The sequence below is a fragment of the Miniopterus natalensis genome, chromosome 5 (assembly GCF_054644295.1).
Source record: "Miniopterus natalensis isolate mMinNat1 chromosome 5, mMinNat1.hap1, whole genome shotgun sequence".
Taxonomy (NCBI): Eukaryota; Metazoa; Chordata; class Mammalia; order Chiroptera; family Miniopteridae; genus Miniopterus; species Miniopterus natalensis.
In genome coordinates, this window is record NC_142085.1 from 29401851 (window position 1) to 29423009 (window position 21159).

Consider the following 21159-nt stretch of genomic DNA (forward strand, 5'->3'; position numbering starts at 1 on the left):
TAAAAAAGATGGACATAAAAACAAAAGAACAAACAAACAAATTAAAAAATCTACCATGTAAATGTTACTCTTGAAAATCAACAGGCGACATTAATAACACCATGGGAATCCCAGGACCTTGTAGTCTCCAGCCAGAATCTCTGACTTTTCTGTTGGATTTAAACCACAGAGGAAGTATGTGTAGATGAGTCAAGTAAAACTTAGGACATTTGACCCTTATAGGGGCAGCCAGAAAGTGCTCTGTTTTTAGAGTCTTAAACAGAGAATGTTGGCAAGAGATCTATTCTGCTCCCAGTGCTTCCTCCCTTGTCTAAACCCACTCCCTTTCCTTGCAGAACCAAAGCTAAGAAGAGGAAAACTGGCATGCATGTTTGGCTTCTCTTCTTTTCTCTCTCTTTCCAAAGCCAACTTCTCATGCTTTCTTGGGCAAGAATAAGGGAGGTTTCTATTAAACCTCCTACAAAGATCCTATGTCCTTCTTTATGGTTACTACCAAGTTGGGCTAGTTCACAAATTTTTTAAGGACCATTCAGTATACTGAAAGAGAAATCTACGCTGAGTCCCTCAGGATTGACTTACAGCATGATTTCCAGGTTTTTAAGGTTATTTCCCTGATGCATAACGATTTTGTATATAAGAAGATGAATATAACCTTTCTCTTTATGACTCCCCTGTATTCCAATCTCCCCCTAAACAGCTGGAAACTTTGGGTTAAACAGGGCAAAGGTCACCTATTCAGAAGAAAAAAAAAGGACAACATCCACATCCATATACATAAGATTGCCATGTAGATTACCCACTATTACAACACCGGAGAGGGAGATTTCTGAAGGAGCAATGTCAGGTCTCTGTGAGTGCCAGGTTTCAAGAAAAACAAACCAAAACCAAAATCCTATTCTTCACAAAAGTGCCTCATCCAGATCCCCGACAGCTGATAAAGCTCTAAGATTCTATGTGACATGGCATCAGGAATATTTTAGCATTTTAATATATTTGATATTTGTGTGCTTTATTTGGAGAACTAAAACTACTGTGGTGATCTTGGATGCCTCTCTTTACTGCTTTGATCTAGTTTGCTTTCCTCCTGTAAACCTAGGAAGAAACAAAATCAAAATTCAGATTTCTTTCTAGTGTGCTAGATAATATATATAACACACCATTAGATTTTTCTCAAAATAAATATATCCTATACAACACAACAACAACAACAACAAAACCAAACTCATAGATACAACAGAATGGTGGTTACCAGAAGGGAAGGGGGTTGGGGAAGAAGAAGAGTGTAAAGGGGTCAAATACATGGTGATGAAAGGAGACTAGACTTTGGGCAGTGAGCACACCATAGAGCATACAGATATCATACTGTAAAGCTATACATTTGAAATTTATATACTATTATTAACCAATGTTACAGCAATGAATATAATAAAATTTTTAAAATGTCCATTCAATAGAAGAAAATCCATTGTTTATCTGAAATGCAAATTTAACTGGACATTTTTGTAATTTCATTTGCTAAATCTGGCAAACCTGATATGATACTTCAAATTCTGCAGGTTCATGAACTTCATTAAGTCATTAAGTGTTATACTGCATGTGGTAGAGTACCGCCAATCTTTTGATTCCTCAAGTAAATTGTATAAAAATGTTGCTAATATTGTAGGTAGTTTTGACATAGAAAGTCTAAGAAAGCATTTTTATTCCAATGGTATCCTTTCAGTGACACCTTTCCGTTCTTCATAAGATATTAAAATGTTTTGAATATGGTACATGTAAATATGTGTGTGTGTGTGTGTGTGTGTGTGTGTGTGTGTATATTCTCCTTTGACTTTTTGAGGATATTATATTCCTGTGTATCTTGTTATTAAATATTTTAGGGCAATAAATTTAGAAGTAGGATTAAAAAACAAAGTATGAAAATATACACTTTTTGTGATTTATCAGTCACATATACTTCTTGGGAATTTAGAATATTTTTTCTCTTAAAATTATTCTTCTTTTTATTTTTTATTTCTTTAGAATACCGACTGACTGTATTTTCAGGAGAGGGAGGGCACTTCTCCATTAACACTTGTGAATAGCACTCTGAATAAGAAGAAAAAAGATTAGTCGAAATAAGCCTAAAGAATTCAAACCTCAACAAATCTCTCACTCTCCTCAAAGAACATTCTTGCCCAGCTATACATAGCCACCTCTTCTGCGAAGCATCTGCTGAGGAAATGACGTAAATAAACTTCCAAAGATTTTAAATCCCTAACTTTAGCCTAAGTTTAGAAATTGCCAGATTGTACTGTGCCTTAAAATCATATCAAAGAAAAATGCACAAGCTTCTTCCATTTGGCATTTAAGTTTTTACTTATGGATTTTTAGAATTATATGTATTAAACTGGATATAAAATAACACTTTCTCAGGAAATGTGTGTTTTTAGAAGACTGCGGTGATACCATCTTTCCTTAAAAGTATTTTTTTTTTTTTAAATATATCTTTATTGATTTCAGAGAGAGGAAGAGAGATAGAAACATCAATGATGAGAGAGTCATTGATCGGCTGCCTCTTGCACACACCCAACTAGGGATGGAACCCGCAACCGGGACATGTGCCCTGACAGGGAATCGAACCTAGATCGCCTGGATCCCAGGTCAATGCTCAACTGCTGAGCCACGCCCGGCCGGGCAAATGTACCTTCTTTAAAGGACTAGTAACAAGCAACAGAAGGGTCTCTGCCAGTGACTTAAATGCTACCTCCAACTGAGAATTAAGAAGTAGAAAAATTTGCTAATATCTTAATCTTTAAACACCTTTCTCTACCACTAAGTTGCTGTGGTTCTGAGAAATTTTTAAGTTCATGAAAATTTTCAGAGCTTGCTTTTCCCTAATGAATGTAAAGGGGAATATAATGGCAGTTATTATATAGTATTGTTTTGAGGATTATATGTAAATAATGTATAAAATATGGTTACCAAAATGCCTAGCATACATTAAGTAATGACAGTTGACATTTTTATTATTATTATTTAATCTACATGAGTTTAATATACTAAATTGGTTTTAAAATTGATAAAGCTTCATGCTCTTGAAACAACCTGCACATTCTTAATATGCATTTCAATTTTTTTGCATTAAAAACAATATTCATTTAAATATTAGATGTTAATATATGATTAACATTATATTAGCCAGTCCAGAGACACAAAAATAATTTGAAATTGGTAAACAACTGAGTTAATATAAAGACTGATTTTACATATTAGCATAATAAAAGAGAGTGAATCATAAAACTCTAGCATTTGAAGCATCTCCCACATGAATGTCAAAGTTATTAAGAGTGCTGTTACGAAGAGGATTTGTTACCTAGATGCTAAATTAATGTAGGAAGATGGTGTATATAGTATGCTATTCTGAAAGGAAAGGTGGAGATATAAAAGGATACCACTGAAAGTTTGTAGAAGCTAAAATAAAATAAAGATGGATGTAGATAAATGTTAGAAGCACTGTTGTAAATTGAATTGGGAGAAGGGGGAAATTTGTGGCTTTCAGGTCTAAGACAACTTGTTTAGCATATCACAACCAGCACTTCACTAACTCCTGCTTTAATATCATTGTAATTTATGTTGAAAGCTACTATGATTCAGAAAAAACATTTACTCCAAAATGGAAAAATGCAAGACATGGTCCCATTATCACTGAAGCCAGAACAATTAGAAAGAAATATATTCCTGAAAACAAAATAAAATACTGTGGAAAATAGTTGACTGATTTTTTTCCTTTTACTTAAATTAGTGGGGTTTTTTGTTTTGTTTTTTATATTTTGCTCTTAATGGAAATCATGTGATTATATACATTATTCTATTTCTAATAAAATATTTTAGGATATTTTTAACCTCAAAAGAGAGTGGTAGTGCCCAGTCAGTTAAACAACTTAGAATATCTAATGCTCCATATTGATAGTTTTACCTCTACATGAAACATAATCAGAAACTAAAAATATGACCGGAATGATAAAGAGATTTGGTCAGATTATGCTATCTTTTATGCTGTTATTCTTTCTACAGATTCTTTAAATGTAAATGATTGCATTTATTCACCATATGTCCTGTCTTTTCATTATTCAATTACTAAATAAATAGTACATTATTTGAACCAAACCTAACATTATACTGTCAATTTTCATGCATTTTGAAGGTAAACAGAGACATACTGGAATACGACTTTGTTAATTATTCCTCAGAAACAAAAATCCCACCTCGCCTGGTGCGGCTCAGTGGTTGAGCGTTGACCTATGAACCAGGAGGTCCTGGTTCTGTTGATTCCCGGTCAGGGCACATGCCTGGGCTGTGTGTTGTCAATCCCCAGTACGGGGTAGCCGATCAATGATACTGTCTTATCATTAATGTTTCTCTCTCTCTCTCCCTCTCTCTCTTTCTGTCTCCCTTTCTCTAAAATCAATAAAAAATGTATTTAAAAAAAAATCCCAGAGTTGGACAATTCTTAGTAAGAAGTAGTGTACCAGTATGGAGATGCAATACAATTTTGCTTTACTAAGTCTGAATAAAACCTAGGTCTAATGAACATAACCACCCTGGAAAAATATAGATATGTTTAGGAGATCCACATTTATTCTTGAAAGATATTGTGCGACAGTGATTGTAAAAGAGGACATAGTTTATAAATTTTCTACAAACTTTATTTTCTATACCTAAGATGAATAAGTGCTATCATTAAAATTTCAGAAACATATATTCTTATAGGAATGTTTATGGGTCTTATTTTGACTTAGAAAATTTCGGTACAAGTGTTTATAAATTTTAATAAGCTTTTGAACAATATGCCTTGAATATTTTGAAGAAAACTTATCGGACTTTTGGCTAAGATCAAGTGATCATGACTCACAAGTTAATTTGATATTCACTAGAGTATAGCATCCAATCATGTAGTACATAAATGGCAATATAAGTTATCTTATTTTTATAAATATGTGATTTGTTACAAGCAGACCAACAGAATGGATGCAGTCCAAAAGAAAGTCAAACAACGAGGAATGCATTGTACTGCCCTAGAGAACAATCATTCTATTTCATTAACTGATTGATTTTAGTCTTTTTTTAACTTAAAATTTATTATTTTTCTCCTACGTAACTCCAAGATTGGCTCTTATATATACTGTCTTTTATAACACTGTCTCTCTCCTAAGCATTATACTTTCTTAATAATCTGCATTTATGTGGTATTTCTTCTATTGTATGCCTAAAAATCAAAATAAATTCCCCTGGGAACAAACTCCTATGAGACTTAGGCTATGTTTGATAAGCAGTGGCAAGGGCTTATCAAATAAAAGAATTTTTCTTATCAGTAGTCTATCTCTGTGAAGCAAGATAACTGAATTAAGTACAATTCTCCTAGAAATTAAAATGCATATCAAATAATAAATCTAACTTGGCTAAGTGCAAATATTATTTTAGACTGTGAGCAAGGAGAAGTATTCAGATCAGAATGTTATTTTCCTAAATAGGCACATAAAAATAAATAAAATTAAAGGAAAGGAGGTGAGGAATTATGTGGTTAAAGTAAATAATAATGGGTAAAAGTTGATGAATATCATACTGGATATGTACTTTCTGTGTAGAAGATAAAAGTTATCTGCTGCATGGATATGGGGTGAATAATGCTTCAGGAAAGACAGGTTAAACAAAAAAACTTTTGAGGTTTCAGAAAAGTACTAGCAGACAATCAGAAGGTTCTTGTTTAAGTGCTTAAAAGAGAAGGCAGATTAGTGTTGAGTACTGTAGAGTCTGAAGACTACAGATGTATTGATAAAACTGTACAAAATGTTGGGATTTCCTCCCACAGTGCTCAATAACCTTGAAAAGGAGCAGAGAAAACACATCTCCCGAGAAATGCAAACATAACTATATGCATCATACTGCATGATGGAAGTGTGACTCCTGTTTTTTTTTAATTAGTTATGAAAGCACAAAAACATTTTGCAAGAGGTAACTGACAATAAAATAGTGCCTTCTAGACTCTAGGAACGGTATTTGTATTTTACTTACAAGATCTAATTTACACTTCAATATAACATTGCTTTCATTTTTTTTCTCAACTACTGCACATGAAAAAAAACTTAGCAGATATAATCATATCTAAATCCTTGAGCTCAAAAAAACTATTTTCCTATCAAAACAAATTGCCTCCTCAGGAGAATTTTTCTCTTTTTAATCTGGGCTCAAAAAATAAAATGTAGGATGATTCAGAAAGTGAGAAATTAAAGGGATAACAGTGTTTCAGGATAGAGACAAGATTCTTGGCATCTTTGTGGGTGTGAATTGCTACAATGAAATGATTGTGATATTCCTTGGTGTTAAGGAAATCAAAGAATTTGAAGTAAGATTTTAAAATAGTGATGACAGAATTTGTAATTGGAAGAGAGATTATAAACTAGGTGCTGGTTCTGTCAATTAATGATGAGGAACCAAGAAGATGGTAAACAGCAATGCTAAAAGCAGTACCAAGTATGATACAAGGTGGCATGAAATTCAAAGAAGGAGGAGATTTTAAGACATACGGCTAAAGCAATAGTTTGGTAAATGCAATCGTTGGCTGAGAGGAAGAAATAATGGCCTTGTGGTGCATGTCACATAGCAGAATGAGTAGCTTTTGCATGCTGCAGAAGAAAAAGCCTGAAAAGCAACTAGAGATTTTTTTTTAAGTGTTCTTTGGTAGATTATCAAAATTGGTTACAGCAGTATTTCTAACTAACCAGGGTCTTCCAGAACATTTCTTCTTTCCTTCAATCCAAATAAAATTTTATAACAATATCAACAAATAGCATATAAGAAGAATTATTTGAAATTACTTCCTAGGCTAGTTCTTAAAAGGTGAGAACTGCTCACTCTTCTCTCTGGAGGCTTGATTTGGAATCTGGTACCATGTTGTGAAAGCCAATGACATTCATAGAGGGTACATGTAAGTGTTCTAGCCAATAACACCAACTAACATCTCAACTAAGGGCTTTGTATCTTATCTGAGGACCGTAAGAACACAGATCAAAGGCTTGTGATTATGGACCAGAAAACAAGAAGTTCAAGCTGTTGATAAAAGTTGGACTTATTTTTCAGACTGAAGTGTTTTATCAACATTTAAAAGAAATGTTGCTGAGTAGTTACACTGTCTATCTTGGAAGAAGTAACCACCTCCCAGTCAGGAACTGTGTATCTAATTTTATATATATATATATATACACACACACACACACACACACACAGACACACATACATATTACATATATATGTAATAGAATATATATTTACAGAATATGTATATTTACAGTTATAAGTACACTAAACACAGTTTATTCTTATATTATTATTTCTTAATTGTTGTATAATTTTCCATACGAATAACTGCAAACCTACTTTTTCCCCCATATTGTATGTGTATGAATGTATCTATCTATCTTACTTAAAGATTATTGTATTTAATTTCTAATAGGGTAGTTGTAAGCATCAGGTGCCATCTGCATAGGGAAACATTGTACAAACATCAAAACATTCAACAAACAATTAGAACTTCTTGAGCTTTGGTCACAAAAGCAAACAATTCCAAAAAAAATGACAGAAAACTTCCCCTACCTGGTGAAGGAAATAGACTTACAAGTCTAGGAAGCACAGACAGGCTCAAACAAGAGGAACCCAAAGAGGCCCACAGCAAGACACATCATAATTAAAATGCCGAAGTTTAAAGACAAAGAGAGAATCTTAAAAGCAGCCAAAGAAAAGTAGGTAGTTACCTACAAGGGAGCACCCATGCGACTGTCAGCTGATTTCACAACTGAAACTTTTCAGGCCAGAAGAGAGTGGCAAAAAATATTCAAAGTGATGAAAAGCAAGGACCTATATCCAATAATACTCTACCCAGCAAAGCTATCATTTAGAACTGAAGGTCAGATAAAGAGCTTCACAGATAAGAAAAAGCTTAAGGAGTTCACCAGACCAGTACTAACTGAAATGTTGAAGGGTCTTCTTTAAGAAGAAGCTAATGAACAAAAGAAACTGACAAACAAAGTAGACCCAGAGACATTAAAGCAAGCAACAGACTGTCCTATCTCAGAGGGAAGAGGGAAGGGGGTTGGAGGGTGGGAAGAGATTAACCAAAGAAGTTACATGCATATATGCATAACCCATGGACACAGACAATAATGGGGTGAAGGCTGGGAAGGGTGTGGGAGTGAGGTGGAGGGGGTGAATGGGGGAAAACAAAGGGACACCAGTAATACTTTCAACAATAAAGATAAATAAAAAATAAATTAATTAAATTAAATTAAAAAAAAAAAAATGCTACCTCTATTTAGTTTGTTGATACCAGTCTTGTTCAGTCTTTCTGCCCTTGGTCTTCTTTCTATATACCCAGTAGAGCAATGACTTTACATATAAAGTCCTAAAATATACTCTTGAAAGCTCAAAATTATATGGCTAAATTTATATGTAATGTTATACTATCAAAATTCTGTAAGGGGTAAATATGTTCATTTAAAAATAATTATATATTTCATTGATGCCAAGTAGCCAGACAGTGAATTTCCTTTGGGCAAAGGTGGAAAAGAATAAGGGAAAGTTTTGAATTTAACATCTCAGGTTTGATCCAAATTTTATTGGTGTGGGAAAATAGTTACATGACATACGTTGTTACAGCACACTAAAAGTTTAGACTCATTTTATAAATGTTAGCACCCCCATACCTCTTAAATATTATATCATCAAGTAATTTAATTTATTCAAGTATTGTGTCCTAGATTCATAGTAATAAGTTACTGTTGAATAGCATATAATTCATTATATGAATTCAGTAAGTTAAAAATGACATTTGCTCTGCAATTCTCACCATAGAAAATGAAATCTTCATTATACAAATATAATGCCTATTAAAGAAATTACTTGAAGAACAACTTTTTCAGGGGAAAAATATCACGATTGCTATCTCCTAGCAGCAGTTGCTTCTGCAGAAGAAGGCATGATGGGATTAGAGCAGCTTCAGTTCCTTGCAACCCTGCACATAAAGTGAAACCTCAGTCCTTAAACACTAAGTGGTTGGCTCATCTGCCATCAGGCATGCTGTCTGCATTCTTTCGAAAACAGAATTAACTCTGTGCAAGTGCTCTTTAAAATGTCTAAGTTCAAGGATATCTAGTATATCAAGTGTGGCCATCAATGTTGATCTTCCATAGTTAGGTAGAGCTATGACTCCACTAGAGTGAAATCTAATGCATAAGTGAGAAAAAAATAAATTTCAGTTCACCTTTGAACAACATGGGTTTGAACTGAATGGTTCCCCTTATACACAGATTTTTTTCAATTAATATGCACTACTTTAAAGGTATTTTCTCTTCCTTATGATTGTCTTAATAATATTTCTGTTCTCTAACTTACTTTATTATAAGAATACAGTATATATAGTAGATATAACATGCAAAATATGTGTTGACTGTTTATGTTATTGGTAAGGCTGCCAGTCAATAGGAGGCTATTAGTACTTAAGTTTTGGGGGAGTCAAGTCATATGCCATTTTGACTGTGCTTTCTTTCCAAATGTACTTAATTGATATAACATTAAAATGTACATCTTAATTTAATTTATTATCTCATTATTTGTAAAGGTACTCTCAATTTATGAAGAATTCCACTGAATTGTGCCACAATTTCATATCAAAATTTATTAATCATTTCCAAATATTTGTCTTGAATCAGGAAAAGGCCTTTTCTAAAACTGTTTCTGAACCTATAAAACCTGAAATTGATAGAGCTGTTAAAGTAAACCTGTCCATAGTTAAGCCAGTCTTTAAAAACTGGAATTTTTGATCACTGTAATCAAATTATCATATTAAAGAAATCAGGTATGATCATATCTATTGAAAGGGATGTTTATAATGATATTCTAGTAATTCTTGCATTGGAATTTTATAGCCAACATGTGAAACCATAATGTCATTGACTACGAAAGACAAAGGAGAGGGAAAAAATTACCTATAGGATAAAGTAAATCATTTATTAATTTCAACTTCCTAAATTTTCATTTTCAAAGTTTTCCACTAAGTAAAAGTTGAAGCCATATGTCCCAAAATGTTCCTTATCTAAAAAGTAAGTTTATGACTTTTCCCCATAAAGCACATGTCAAAGTCCCAAGATGAAGTAATTAGAGGGTTTCTGCCTGGAATTCAATAAATTGTCACACCTGTTCACTTGAACAAAAGATGAAAACATGCAGACTTCCACAGATTTCTAGGGCTCATTAAAAGACCTACACTACACCAGCAGAGATTACTTAATATAAGAAACAACACATCAGTCATTTTTAGGCAGACATCAAGTGATTTTTAAGCCAGTGAAACTGATGAATAAGAAGTGGAAAATTATTACAATTGTACAGACAGCATTACTGCAATATATAGAATATTTGTCACAAATGATAACCAATTCAAAATGCTACAAAGGAAGACAGTGCATTCAATCTTGTAGGGCTAAAAGTAGCTATTACATGTTTTTCACTTTAAAAGCAAAGCAATCATGCAATTTTTATAACTGGTATGAAAATTCAACACATTCTGAGTCAAAGCTAAGTGAGTATTCATATTATTCACATGACCATTTGTTCCAAGACCATACCTTTCATTTTTAAGAGGTGGCATATTTCTTTCAATATTACTTCCAGTGTCCCAATAAAACACATAACTAAAACTGTGATTCTTTTCTTTCTATATATGCCAAAAAGAGTGTACAAAATTCAAATATAACCATGTGATTCCTGAATGGAAAAAATGATTGCTTCATACCTACTCTACAGTACATCTGTCAAAAAAGAATCATAATGGATTGAAATTCCTTTAAGATCGAGAACAACCCACTATCTTTGATTTTCTTGATTATGAAACATTTATTCAATACCTTAAGTTTGTACAAAATGGAGCTATAAACTTGATTATGTAATAGGCGTTGCTGTCAAGAACACTGTCTATCAGCAGGAAGAGTAAAGGAAGTGCATTTTGGAAAAGGGAAAGGAAGAAAGGCTTCATTCTAGAGAAGAAAAAAATATGAGCAGCAACAGAGAAAATGTGAGTGTTTATGACTTGTTCATAACATAATCACTGGAATTAATTGTTTAAAGAAATATTGAAAAAAAGTTCACAAAGGTAGATACAAAAGAAGACAATTTTATAAATAGTTTAATGCTAGAAAAATAAGGAGACTAGGTTTGGCCATGTTAAATGGAAGAAATAAACATTAGATGAAGGGTTGTTATGTCAAACAAGCAGAAATAACAGCAGCTACAATAAGTGAATGCTTATGGTGTATCTGTCAAATATTTGTACTAAGTATTTAACATGCATTGTTTCATCTAATCCTCATAAAAATCCATGAGATGAGTATTGATAATTCTCAAAATTTTTCAAATCGGGTAATTAAAATTTGTGGAGCTTGAATGATATCTAAAGGTCATAGAGCCAGGGAGTTTAGTGGTGGTCTTGGAACACAAGTCTGCTTAACTCTAATGGTGATGCGGTATTGACCACACCCAAGCTGTATTTCTTATTCATTCTGCAGAGCATGCAGGGAAGGTGTGCTGTGTTTCCTTCACATTGTAGATGAAGTAACTAACCAGTTGATGACTAAAGTTCATCTATAACTCTTGCAGAATCTAGTAACCAAACTCACATTACTCTCATGTCCATCTTTATACTATGAAACATAAGAAAAGGGAAAGTACTCAGAGTGTTTTGAGAAAATAATGTTTACAAAGGCGTATTTAGAAAATTCAGTTGGTCATGCTAGGTAAAATTATTTGTGCCAGGCATTATATATTTCTTATACCTACTCAGCTGTCCCTCCTCAGATGTTCCGCACTTTGACAGTGCTCCACTTACTGAAGCTGCCTCATTTATAATTGTTTCATTTTAAAATAATTACCATAATATATAAAGTGAAGTCATAATCACTTCGTCAGAGACTGATATTTATGCCTAATTATACATGCTTACAATTACATGTATCTGCCTGCAAGTCTCTGTGTAGGATGCCCCAGTGTTACGTTACTGCGGATCATGCTGTGCTTAGAGCTACAGGTCACTGCCAGTGCTCATAACAACCACAGAGACTAGAAAATTAAGAAGAAAAGTGCCTCAAAATGAAGTTTGGCAACATAAAAATAGTAACAGTGCAGAATAAAGTACATAAATTCCTTTCTAGTGGATGCCTCCAAAATTATGTACATCATCGAAAGTATTAGATCAACTTGTTTAACTATTTGCCATAATTTTAACTCCAAATTTCCTGAACGCTAAGTCTTAGAGTTGACTGCACGTGTAGTGTGCCTATTGGCTCATGTAATGTGATTAACTGCTCACAGTACTTAACAAATTACACTTATGAGAACAAGGAGAAGTTCAATTCTCTAAATGGCAGGGGGTTAGAGCTAGAGCTGAACTGACTGAGATTAATTTTCCAACCTCAATCAGAATTGAATTTCAAAATAAGATTAAAGTTCAATTACTATATTAAAAATGGAAAAAAAAAGTTCTATCTGATTTAGCTCCTGCTAGCATTCCTTTCCATGGACAAAATATGACTCTCCTGAAATTCCACCTATTGTTAGAGGTTATAAAATTGGAGAAATCAACTTTATATTTAAAAAAAATATTCTGTCTACCCACTGATTTAAGCTGCTAATGAAATGCCTTACAATGGTCTTCACTAGTCAAATTGGACCTCTTGTTACCTGTCCAAATGATACCTAAGGTTATCATATCCTGAAAAATAATTATTCCTCCAATACCGTGCTGTGGTCTCTAAGTCATCTTGGGTACAGAGATCCCCAACATGCCCTGCACATGAACCTTATTGAAGCTTAAAATTGCTTTTGTAGCTGTCAGTCCTGAATTAAGACTGAAGAGTTTATTTTCTGACAATCACTTGTTCCTATGAAAAACTCGTATTTGAAAAGTTTTGGAAAAAAGTCAGAAACTGATCATATATAGAATGAGAATATTAATAGTTCAATGAACTATTAAAAAATACATTATTATTTTTTTTGGAATAGAACTTATGAAATCACAAAATTAGAGTAAATCACTTTATAATGGATACATAAATTTTACATAACACTTTCAAATTTGGAATTACAATGAAGAATGCATATTCATACGTTTTTAGATTAGATTTTAATTCTTTATTTTACTTTTATTATGACTGAGATTGACCTCATGGTTAATTATTCTTATTTATACTCCTTCATAATATACCAGGTGTCTTAAAAATCAGGAATAGGTTTGTTTTTTTCCCCCCTAAATGCTACTAGTTTTCAAATAGGATTGGTATTTCTGCACCTTATTTCTTTGCAGTCTTGATGTAAATTTGCATTAAATCATTAAACTGTTTCTAGCATAATAGTTATAATTTCCCAGACACTGAGTTCCAAAGTCCTCAGTTTGGAGTGAAAAGGCAAGATCAAAGTAAATTTGAATAAAGGCTAATTTATGTAATCACTGTGACAAGGCACTGGAAATACAAAGTTTTCAGACTTTTAACGTGACTTTTTAAAAGATTATAACTTATTTATGAATCCTGTTTCATATATCATATAATATATATTAGTATGCACAGATCATTACAGTGGACAAAAAGATTGTACATGCATTCATGCTTGAAGGTTTTTGAAGAAACTAATAATTAAATATGTATAAGCTAACTAAATAGAGGATAGGCGGATAAATACATAGGTAGGTAGATACTTAGATACATAAATACATACGTAAGTTTTTAAAATGTGATGCTTCTTGTACATTTTTTATTGCGGCCTGATGTCACAGAATTATGCAGTAGGCACCAAATACAAAAAACCAAAAAAACAATTCCCAGGTATTATAACTACAAATAGGGCCATCATCCTAGTTTTCCCAAGATAGCACCACTTTGTGCTCATGGAGTGTAAAACAGTATTACTAAAATATCAGTTCTGCCCCATTATCAAACTCCCATTTGTCCTGGATTTTCTAACCAAGTACTATTACTCACAGGTACATTAAAATAAACAGGGATGTGCTTAACTGATCTCCGCTTTGTACTTTAAATTTTGCCATGATCTTTTCTAGAAGTGGGGGAAATACATAAGCAGTGAATTATTTTAACACAAGGATAAATTAGCAAGTTAACCTGAGATAATCTACCTCTCCTTTCCCAATCCTGTCCGGATTCAAAGTACAGAATATCTCTCATTGAAGGACAGCTTGCAGATTTTGGAGACCCAAGCAGCCACAAATAGCTGACTCCTGAGATGAAAAGCTGCCTGTAATCTGGGTCAGTGGGACCACCGAAAATTATGAGTTAAGTCTCTGTTTTATATGAGACAAATGGAGGCCAAGCAGTCATGTCACAGTTTATAGAGAGTCGTCTATGTGTTTTTGCTACAGAGGTTTGGTCATTTATTGTACAGGATAAGCCAGGGGTTAGAAAAACTTAACTGTCAGCCAAATATGACCTTCCACTTATTTTTGTAAATAAAGTTTTATTGGAACATAGATAAATTTATTTATTTACATATTATCTATGATTGTTTTCACACTGCCATAGCAGAGTTGAATTATTGCAACTGAGACCATATAGTTCAGAAAGTCTAAAATATTTACCGTCTAGCCCTTCACAGGAAAAAAAAAAAGTATGCAAGCCCCTGGTATGAATACATAAGTATTTACATGTTTTATTGTATGCTGGTGTTTACTTCTCACTTCATAGTAAGCATTTAATGTGTAATAAGATCAAAAGAAACTTACAGTTTAATAAAAAATATTTCAAGTATATTTCCCTATAAATTTGATAATGAATATGCAGTTTGCCCCTAAACTATGTTGCAATTCATGATTCACCACAGCATATTAGTGACGTCACTGTCTATATGAAAACCAGAAGGCACACACTAGTTGAAGAATCATCAGCATCTGTGTTAAATGTTAGTAATTATTTTAGAAGACTGCCTGCCAGTGACGAGTTAGGTGCATACACAGAAGGTATTCTTCCGTATCACCCTGTGAAGCATGTCTTTTCATTTGACTGTAACAAAATCATCTCCCTCATTTTCTACTGCGGGTTTCTTTGTACATACAAAAATTAAAGTATCCTTATAAATGTATTGGCCGCATAGCTAGAATAAATTTACATACAGTTAAAACATGCCAGACTAATATTACTAAAATAAGAAGCTGCAAATAGATAATCAGTGAATCTCAATAATGGTTTGATTTTCCATCCAATTAATTGGGAAAAAAATAAAGCTTTACAAGTTTATTCTATTGAAGGCAAGGCATCTGACAAAATTAGAAATGTTATTGAAAATTTAGTAAAAATGTTCAAAGATAAATTCGCTGTTGTTATAAAATTATATATATATATATATATAAATTTTGTTAAGTATACCTTAATATATACATTGCTTTGATTAAATTGAGGAAAGGATGGAAAAATGTACTTGGAATTTATTGTGGTCTACACATAATTAATATTTTAAACCCAAAAAAGTTGTGATACTCACACAACTGGATTAGAATCTATAGCTGCAAAATTCACAAATAATTTAAAATATTTACAAGACGGCACACTAAACTTTTTGTCACTAAACTGATATTGAACCAAAAATGTTACGTGGCTGAATGTGTTTTCTATCACTGTTGTCCACTAACATTTGGATTTTAATAATGTTTAAAATTCTAAAGAATGACAAAATAAACAAGTGTTTCAGGGATGTTTTCGCATTTTAGTGAAAGAATCGTCTAAATATTGGTTGCGTCTTGTTCAAAAATCACTTGCAAACCATTTAATTAAAAAAAATAATATACTGAGCCCAAAAAGATCAATTTTTGAAAGTGTTAGTGAGTTGTACTTATTTTTAAGAACACATTAAAATTTATTCCTGCACAATGCAATGAAGACATATAACAAATTCAGTAAGTTCAAAAGCGTACAAGATTATAAACATTATAACTGTGCTTTGGAATAGCTGGACATGTGGGAAACATTATTTGAAGGGAGGGCCTATAATTCATGATTAGATTTATGTGCTGGAAGGAAATGGAATTAAATTGAGAAGGCCTATAACTTTGTAGTATCTAAATTTGGCCAAACACTCAGAGGAATCATATGTGGAGATCACTTATTTCATGAGGATTATTTTTGAAAATATTGTCAAAGAAAGTAATTCTGAATAGAAAAAAACATTGACTCCAATGTAAATATTCGATCTATGTATTTTATACAAAATATAGAATTGAGAATACTTTCCATTTAGCAGATTTTCCTTTGAGATGAACAGAAAACTCAATATGTGTACAGTGAAAATTTTTTCAAATATAAATGGAAAAATTATGAGTCGGTTGAAAGCAATAATTTTAAACTTATTAGTCATAAATACAACTTTGAAGAGGGTGTAGATGATTTTATGAAAAATTAAAATAATAGGACCATATAGAAATATATTAATTCTTCAGAAAAATATAAGTGTTAGACATAAATATGGCTAAACATAATTTCTGTTGAAATTATTTTATAATGTTCAGATAATCAATATAAAATATGTTTTAAATTTTCCCTTTGAGCCTGGCTGGGTGTGACTAGCAGTTGAGCGTCAACCTAGGATCCAGGCGATCAGGGTTTGATTCCTGGTCAGGGCACATGCCTGGGTTGCGGGCTCGATCCCCAGTCGGGAGGCAGCCGATCAATGACTTTCTCGTCATTGATGTTTCTGTCTCTCTCTCTCCCTCTTCTTTCCTCTCTCTGAAATTAAAAAAAGATATATTAAAAAAAAAAAAAAATTCCCTTTGAGTTCAAGATATCACATTACAATTATTTTCTTTGGAAAAAACTTTATTTAAAAAAATTTTTGGATAAGTTACTTTATATGTCTACCTATCTAATGAAACTAAATTGCCAATCAATAAATAAATGTTTCAAATATTATATAATTGTAACTGCTTTTAGCTACCTCTTTGGCTCAAAAATGCCATGGTTTGAAAGGCAAACTATATGGTTTTCACTCATAACCTATCTCAAGGAAACAAAAGACTTGAAGGGAAAAAGACCTGAAAAGATTTCTTTGAAAAAAGTTGCAGTTCCTTTTTCATTTTTCAAGAGTTCATCGTCTTTTTTTAATTCTTCATTTGACATTCAGTATTATTTTATAGTAGTTTTAGGTGCATAGCATAGTGGTTAAACAAGGGTATAATTTATGAACTGATCTCCCCAATAATTCTAGTACCCACCTGGCTCCATACATAGTTATTAGAATATTATTGACTATGTTCCCTATGCTGTACTTTACATCCCCATGATTATTTTGTAACTACCAATTTGTACTTTTAAATCCCTCCACCTTTTTCCTAAAGCTCCCTAGCCCTTCTCTCATCTGGCAATCCTGTTTTTCCCCCTCTGTATCCATGAGTCTGCTATTTTGTTCTTAGATTCCACATATAAGTGGAATCTTACTGCCTATGTTGTTACCAAACCCTCTAACTGTGAGGCAGTGGCTGATGTACTCTAACAAAAATTTCAAATCTCTCTCAACTTAATTAGGTAAAAAGACCTGAAGGAGAAACACTAGGAAGTCTTACTGTTCTCTGTAATTTGGGAGACAATTGTCTTTTGTTTCACTCCCACAAAAGGAGTCTTTAGTATCGAATTGCGGCTAAACATACCACTGCCTAAGGACGTTTTGAAGCAAGACAGATACACTGATAGTGAGCTATACAGGGTGTGCCAAAAAATGTAGAAACACTTAGAATGATTATAAAGTCAGTGTTTATTAACATACAGTTCATTTGCAAATTGAGTTATCAGCTGTTAAAGTATGTATATAGTTTTGGAGAATACCCTATATTTCCCAGAAAATGGAAAACTGTAGAAGAGTTCAAAGATATAGGTAATGGTTTAAATATATTTTCATTGTTAAAACATTTAATCAAAGTTACGAAACCACTGGTTTAAACAATTATGTCATTTTACATCTTTAAATTCATTTGAGAAGAAATAAAATGTATTCTTCATAAAAGGGGATTTGTTTGTAATATGTTACCCAAGGAAATAAGTTAGGTACAATTATGCAAATTATCTGCCAAAATGTGCACTATTTCTAAAAATATTTTAGTACTTAAGAACAAATATATTTTATCATAAAAATATGTCAACTGGTGTCCAACCTCTTCCTACATTGGGGATTATTTAGCAGGGTAATAAGTTATTTGTTAACCGATTAGATTTATTAAATTTATCCCTAAAAACCATCAGGATATAGAACCTCTAAAGTTGTATTTTTCAGTAATAAATGAAATAATTAAATTTAATTTGAAATCAATAAGTTAAAATTATTTGTATGTATAGGTATATATACATATATGTGCAAATAGGTATTTCAGGATAAAGCATATATGCTTTTAAGAAATCCTCTTTATTTTTTTATTTTTATTTTTTTTAAGAAATCCTCTTTAAAGAAGCATTAAAAAAAAACAAACCACGTATTTTAGAGACTGCTTGATAGAACTTTTACAGATCCAGAATCCAAATTTAGCTCAGTCTAAAAGAACACAAAAATTTAAGAAAAATGGGTTTTGGTTTTTTTTGTATGTAGCAGTCTATGAATGCACTTTCTTTTCATATTTTAATAGAATTATGTTACTTTGAAAGTGACCTTACCTGTAAATGATGGGTGACAGACACATTCATATCCTGGCTCACTGCATTTTTCTCTTTTAATAATGCAACCGCCCTTATTTTCACGTGGTTTATAAGAACATGCATCAAGTTCCTGGCAGTATTTGCCCGAAAATGGAGGCTCACAATGACAGTTGTATGTCTTGCTCCAAATTTCAGTAAGACATTCACCATGCCCAGAGCAGTATTCTGAATTCAGATATTCTTGGCAGAACTGCTCTTTCACTGTCACATTTAGTCAAGGTCCCAGATGACAAAGCGGTGGACCACTTGCCATGACTGTAATAAAATAATGTGTCCCAACAGTCAGCCACTGAGAATGAACAGTGTGCATTCCTTTTAGTTTGCAGCAAAAAAGTGACTGCTCTTCAGTGGTAGTATTCTGCAGACAGTCAATGAAGGATGCTTCAGAAACATTCATCAAATTTATTCCTGGAGAGTGAAGAGATGGCTCAGAAGAAATTACGAGGATGTCTCCTAATTGAATTTGCAAAGGGCAAATCTGGGGAACAGCTTGATAGCCTGAAGTACGCAATTTAGTATTTATGTCCTCAAACCAGCAATCTCCGTAGACGTCCATGCAGATGTTTTCTGTTAGTGTCCAATTCACCACATATGATGAGGGCTGTGGATGCCACTCTTTCACCAGTTGCCGTTTACGTGTTGTTTTTCCATTTATAAACATGCTGTGAAGAACCACCAGGCTCAGAAGCATAATTGATTTGTTAGTCATTATTGGAAGCTGTATTTTACAGTCTATTATGAAAATGTCATAAATGATTGCTCAACATGGGCTTTCAATGTTGCTGAACATTTCTAAGCAGAGATTTTGCTCAGGGATTCCTGGGAACTGGCTTTTTGGTTTCCTTTATTTTCTCCAAAGTGCAAGTGAACTTGATGACTGATGTTGATCAAGAAACAGTCAATTCAACTGTTTTAAAGGCCCTTTAAACAGGAAAACGTTGCATTATTGGTGAGGGTTTTCTTAAATTACTTAAGGATACAAAACTTTCTTAGCTGTTTCCTGTAAGGACTCTGTCACTAGCAGCTAGGCATCTTCTTTGTGAAACAAGGCCAGGAAAAAATGTGGTTGTTATGTTGCATCTCATCCTTCCCTAAATAATCAACTGATTCCGAAAAGGTTTGGTATCATCATGTAATTAAACCAGCAACTTCCTGTAGTCTTTTATATCAAACTTGAACATAAGTGAAGCACAGCAATAGTCAAGATCCTTCCTTTATGGATGGATTTGATTTTTTTCAGATATAAGTAGCCCTCCCTGATTAGTTTTAGGGAAAAAAAGACTTTCAAGATTGCAGGTTTAATGTGCCCAGTCAGGGCACATACAAGAGTCAACCAATAAATGCATAAATAACTGGAATAACAAATCAATCTCTCTCCCTCTCAAAATCAATTAAAATCTTTACAAGATATAAAATGGCTTAAATGTAATGTTCAAGTAATATTTTCATGCAAATATAAACCCTAAGATATCTGTTGGTGACAAATCATGTTCTTCTAATGGTAATCCAGGAGGTGGAAACTCTCACATATATAAAAGACACACAGAACATTCTGTTTGTACAATGACTAAACTTAGAACAAGTTTTCATCCAACTTCTGCAGGAGTGGTGGGAGCATGGCAGGCAAAAAAACAGAAAAGAAAGTGTAACGTGGTATAACAGAAGGATGGTAAATAGAGGTGGTGTGGTAGTGATGTTCTCCTTCATCACTCAAAAAGGTGTGAAAGGAGGGGCCAGGAGCTCAATTCTGAGGGAAGACAGCACTACTCCCAGAAAGAAGGCAAGAAACCAAGCTGGGATTTTGAGATTTAAAATACTGACCCAATTAAAAAATAGTAACTACCACATATTGAGGATTTTCACAGTACAAATCACTACACTACTTGATTAACAAATAACCTATACACCTCACAACAATCAAATTCATAGAAGAAAGATCAATGGTATAATGGAAATATATGCTCTTTGGATCTCAGTTATATTATTTATTAATTCTATGTTCATAGACCACATGAGCTTTAGCTTTTTTCACTCTTCTACAGGTAAGAATATATTAAATTTAAAGAAGTTAACATAGTAGTATTGAATTAACAAGGTAGTACTTAAGATGGAACTAGACAATTAAAATATATATGTCATTCAATAAATGGTAGCTTTTATTATTATCCAATTTCACTCAGCAATTAAAATCCAGGTTTGTCACATTCAAAATCCCAGCATTTCTACTATGCCTTGACTATCAATTAAATATTGTTAAAATGAAAGATTTTATGCCATTATAATATGTAATTAATTTGTTAATATCAAATATTTATGGTAAGTCTAATATCTTAATGGCTATTTTAGATCATGCAGAAGTTAAATTGGAGTTATAAATTACCTCTTTGCAAATTCAGTTGTG

General features: G+C 32.8%; 1 protein-coding gene across 1 annotated transcript in view; it reads right to left on the reverse strand.

Annotated features, from left to right (window-relative positions):
* EYS (EGF-like photoreceptor maintenance factor) overlaps positions 1–19467 on the reverse strand; it is a 1117601-nt gene extending 1098134 nt beyond the window's left edge. The window contains 1 exon segment of the mRNA XM_087817245.1: positions 18717–19467. Within this exon segment, the coding sequence (XP_087673371.1) occupies positions 18717–19467 (751 nt within the window).
* Between the last annotated feature and the right edge of the window lie 1692 nt (positions 19468–21159).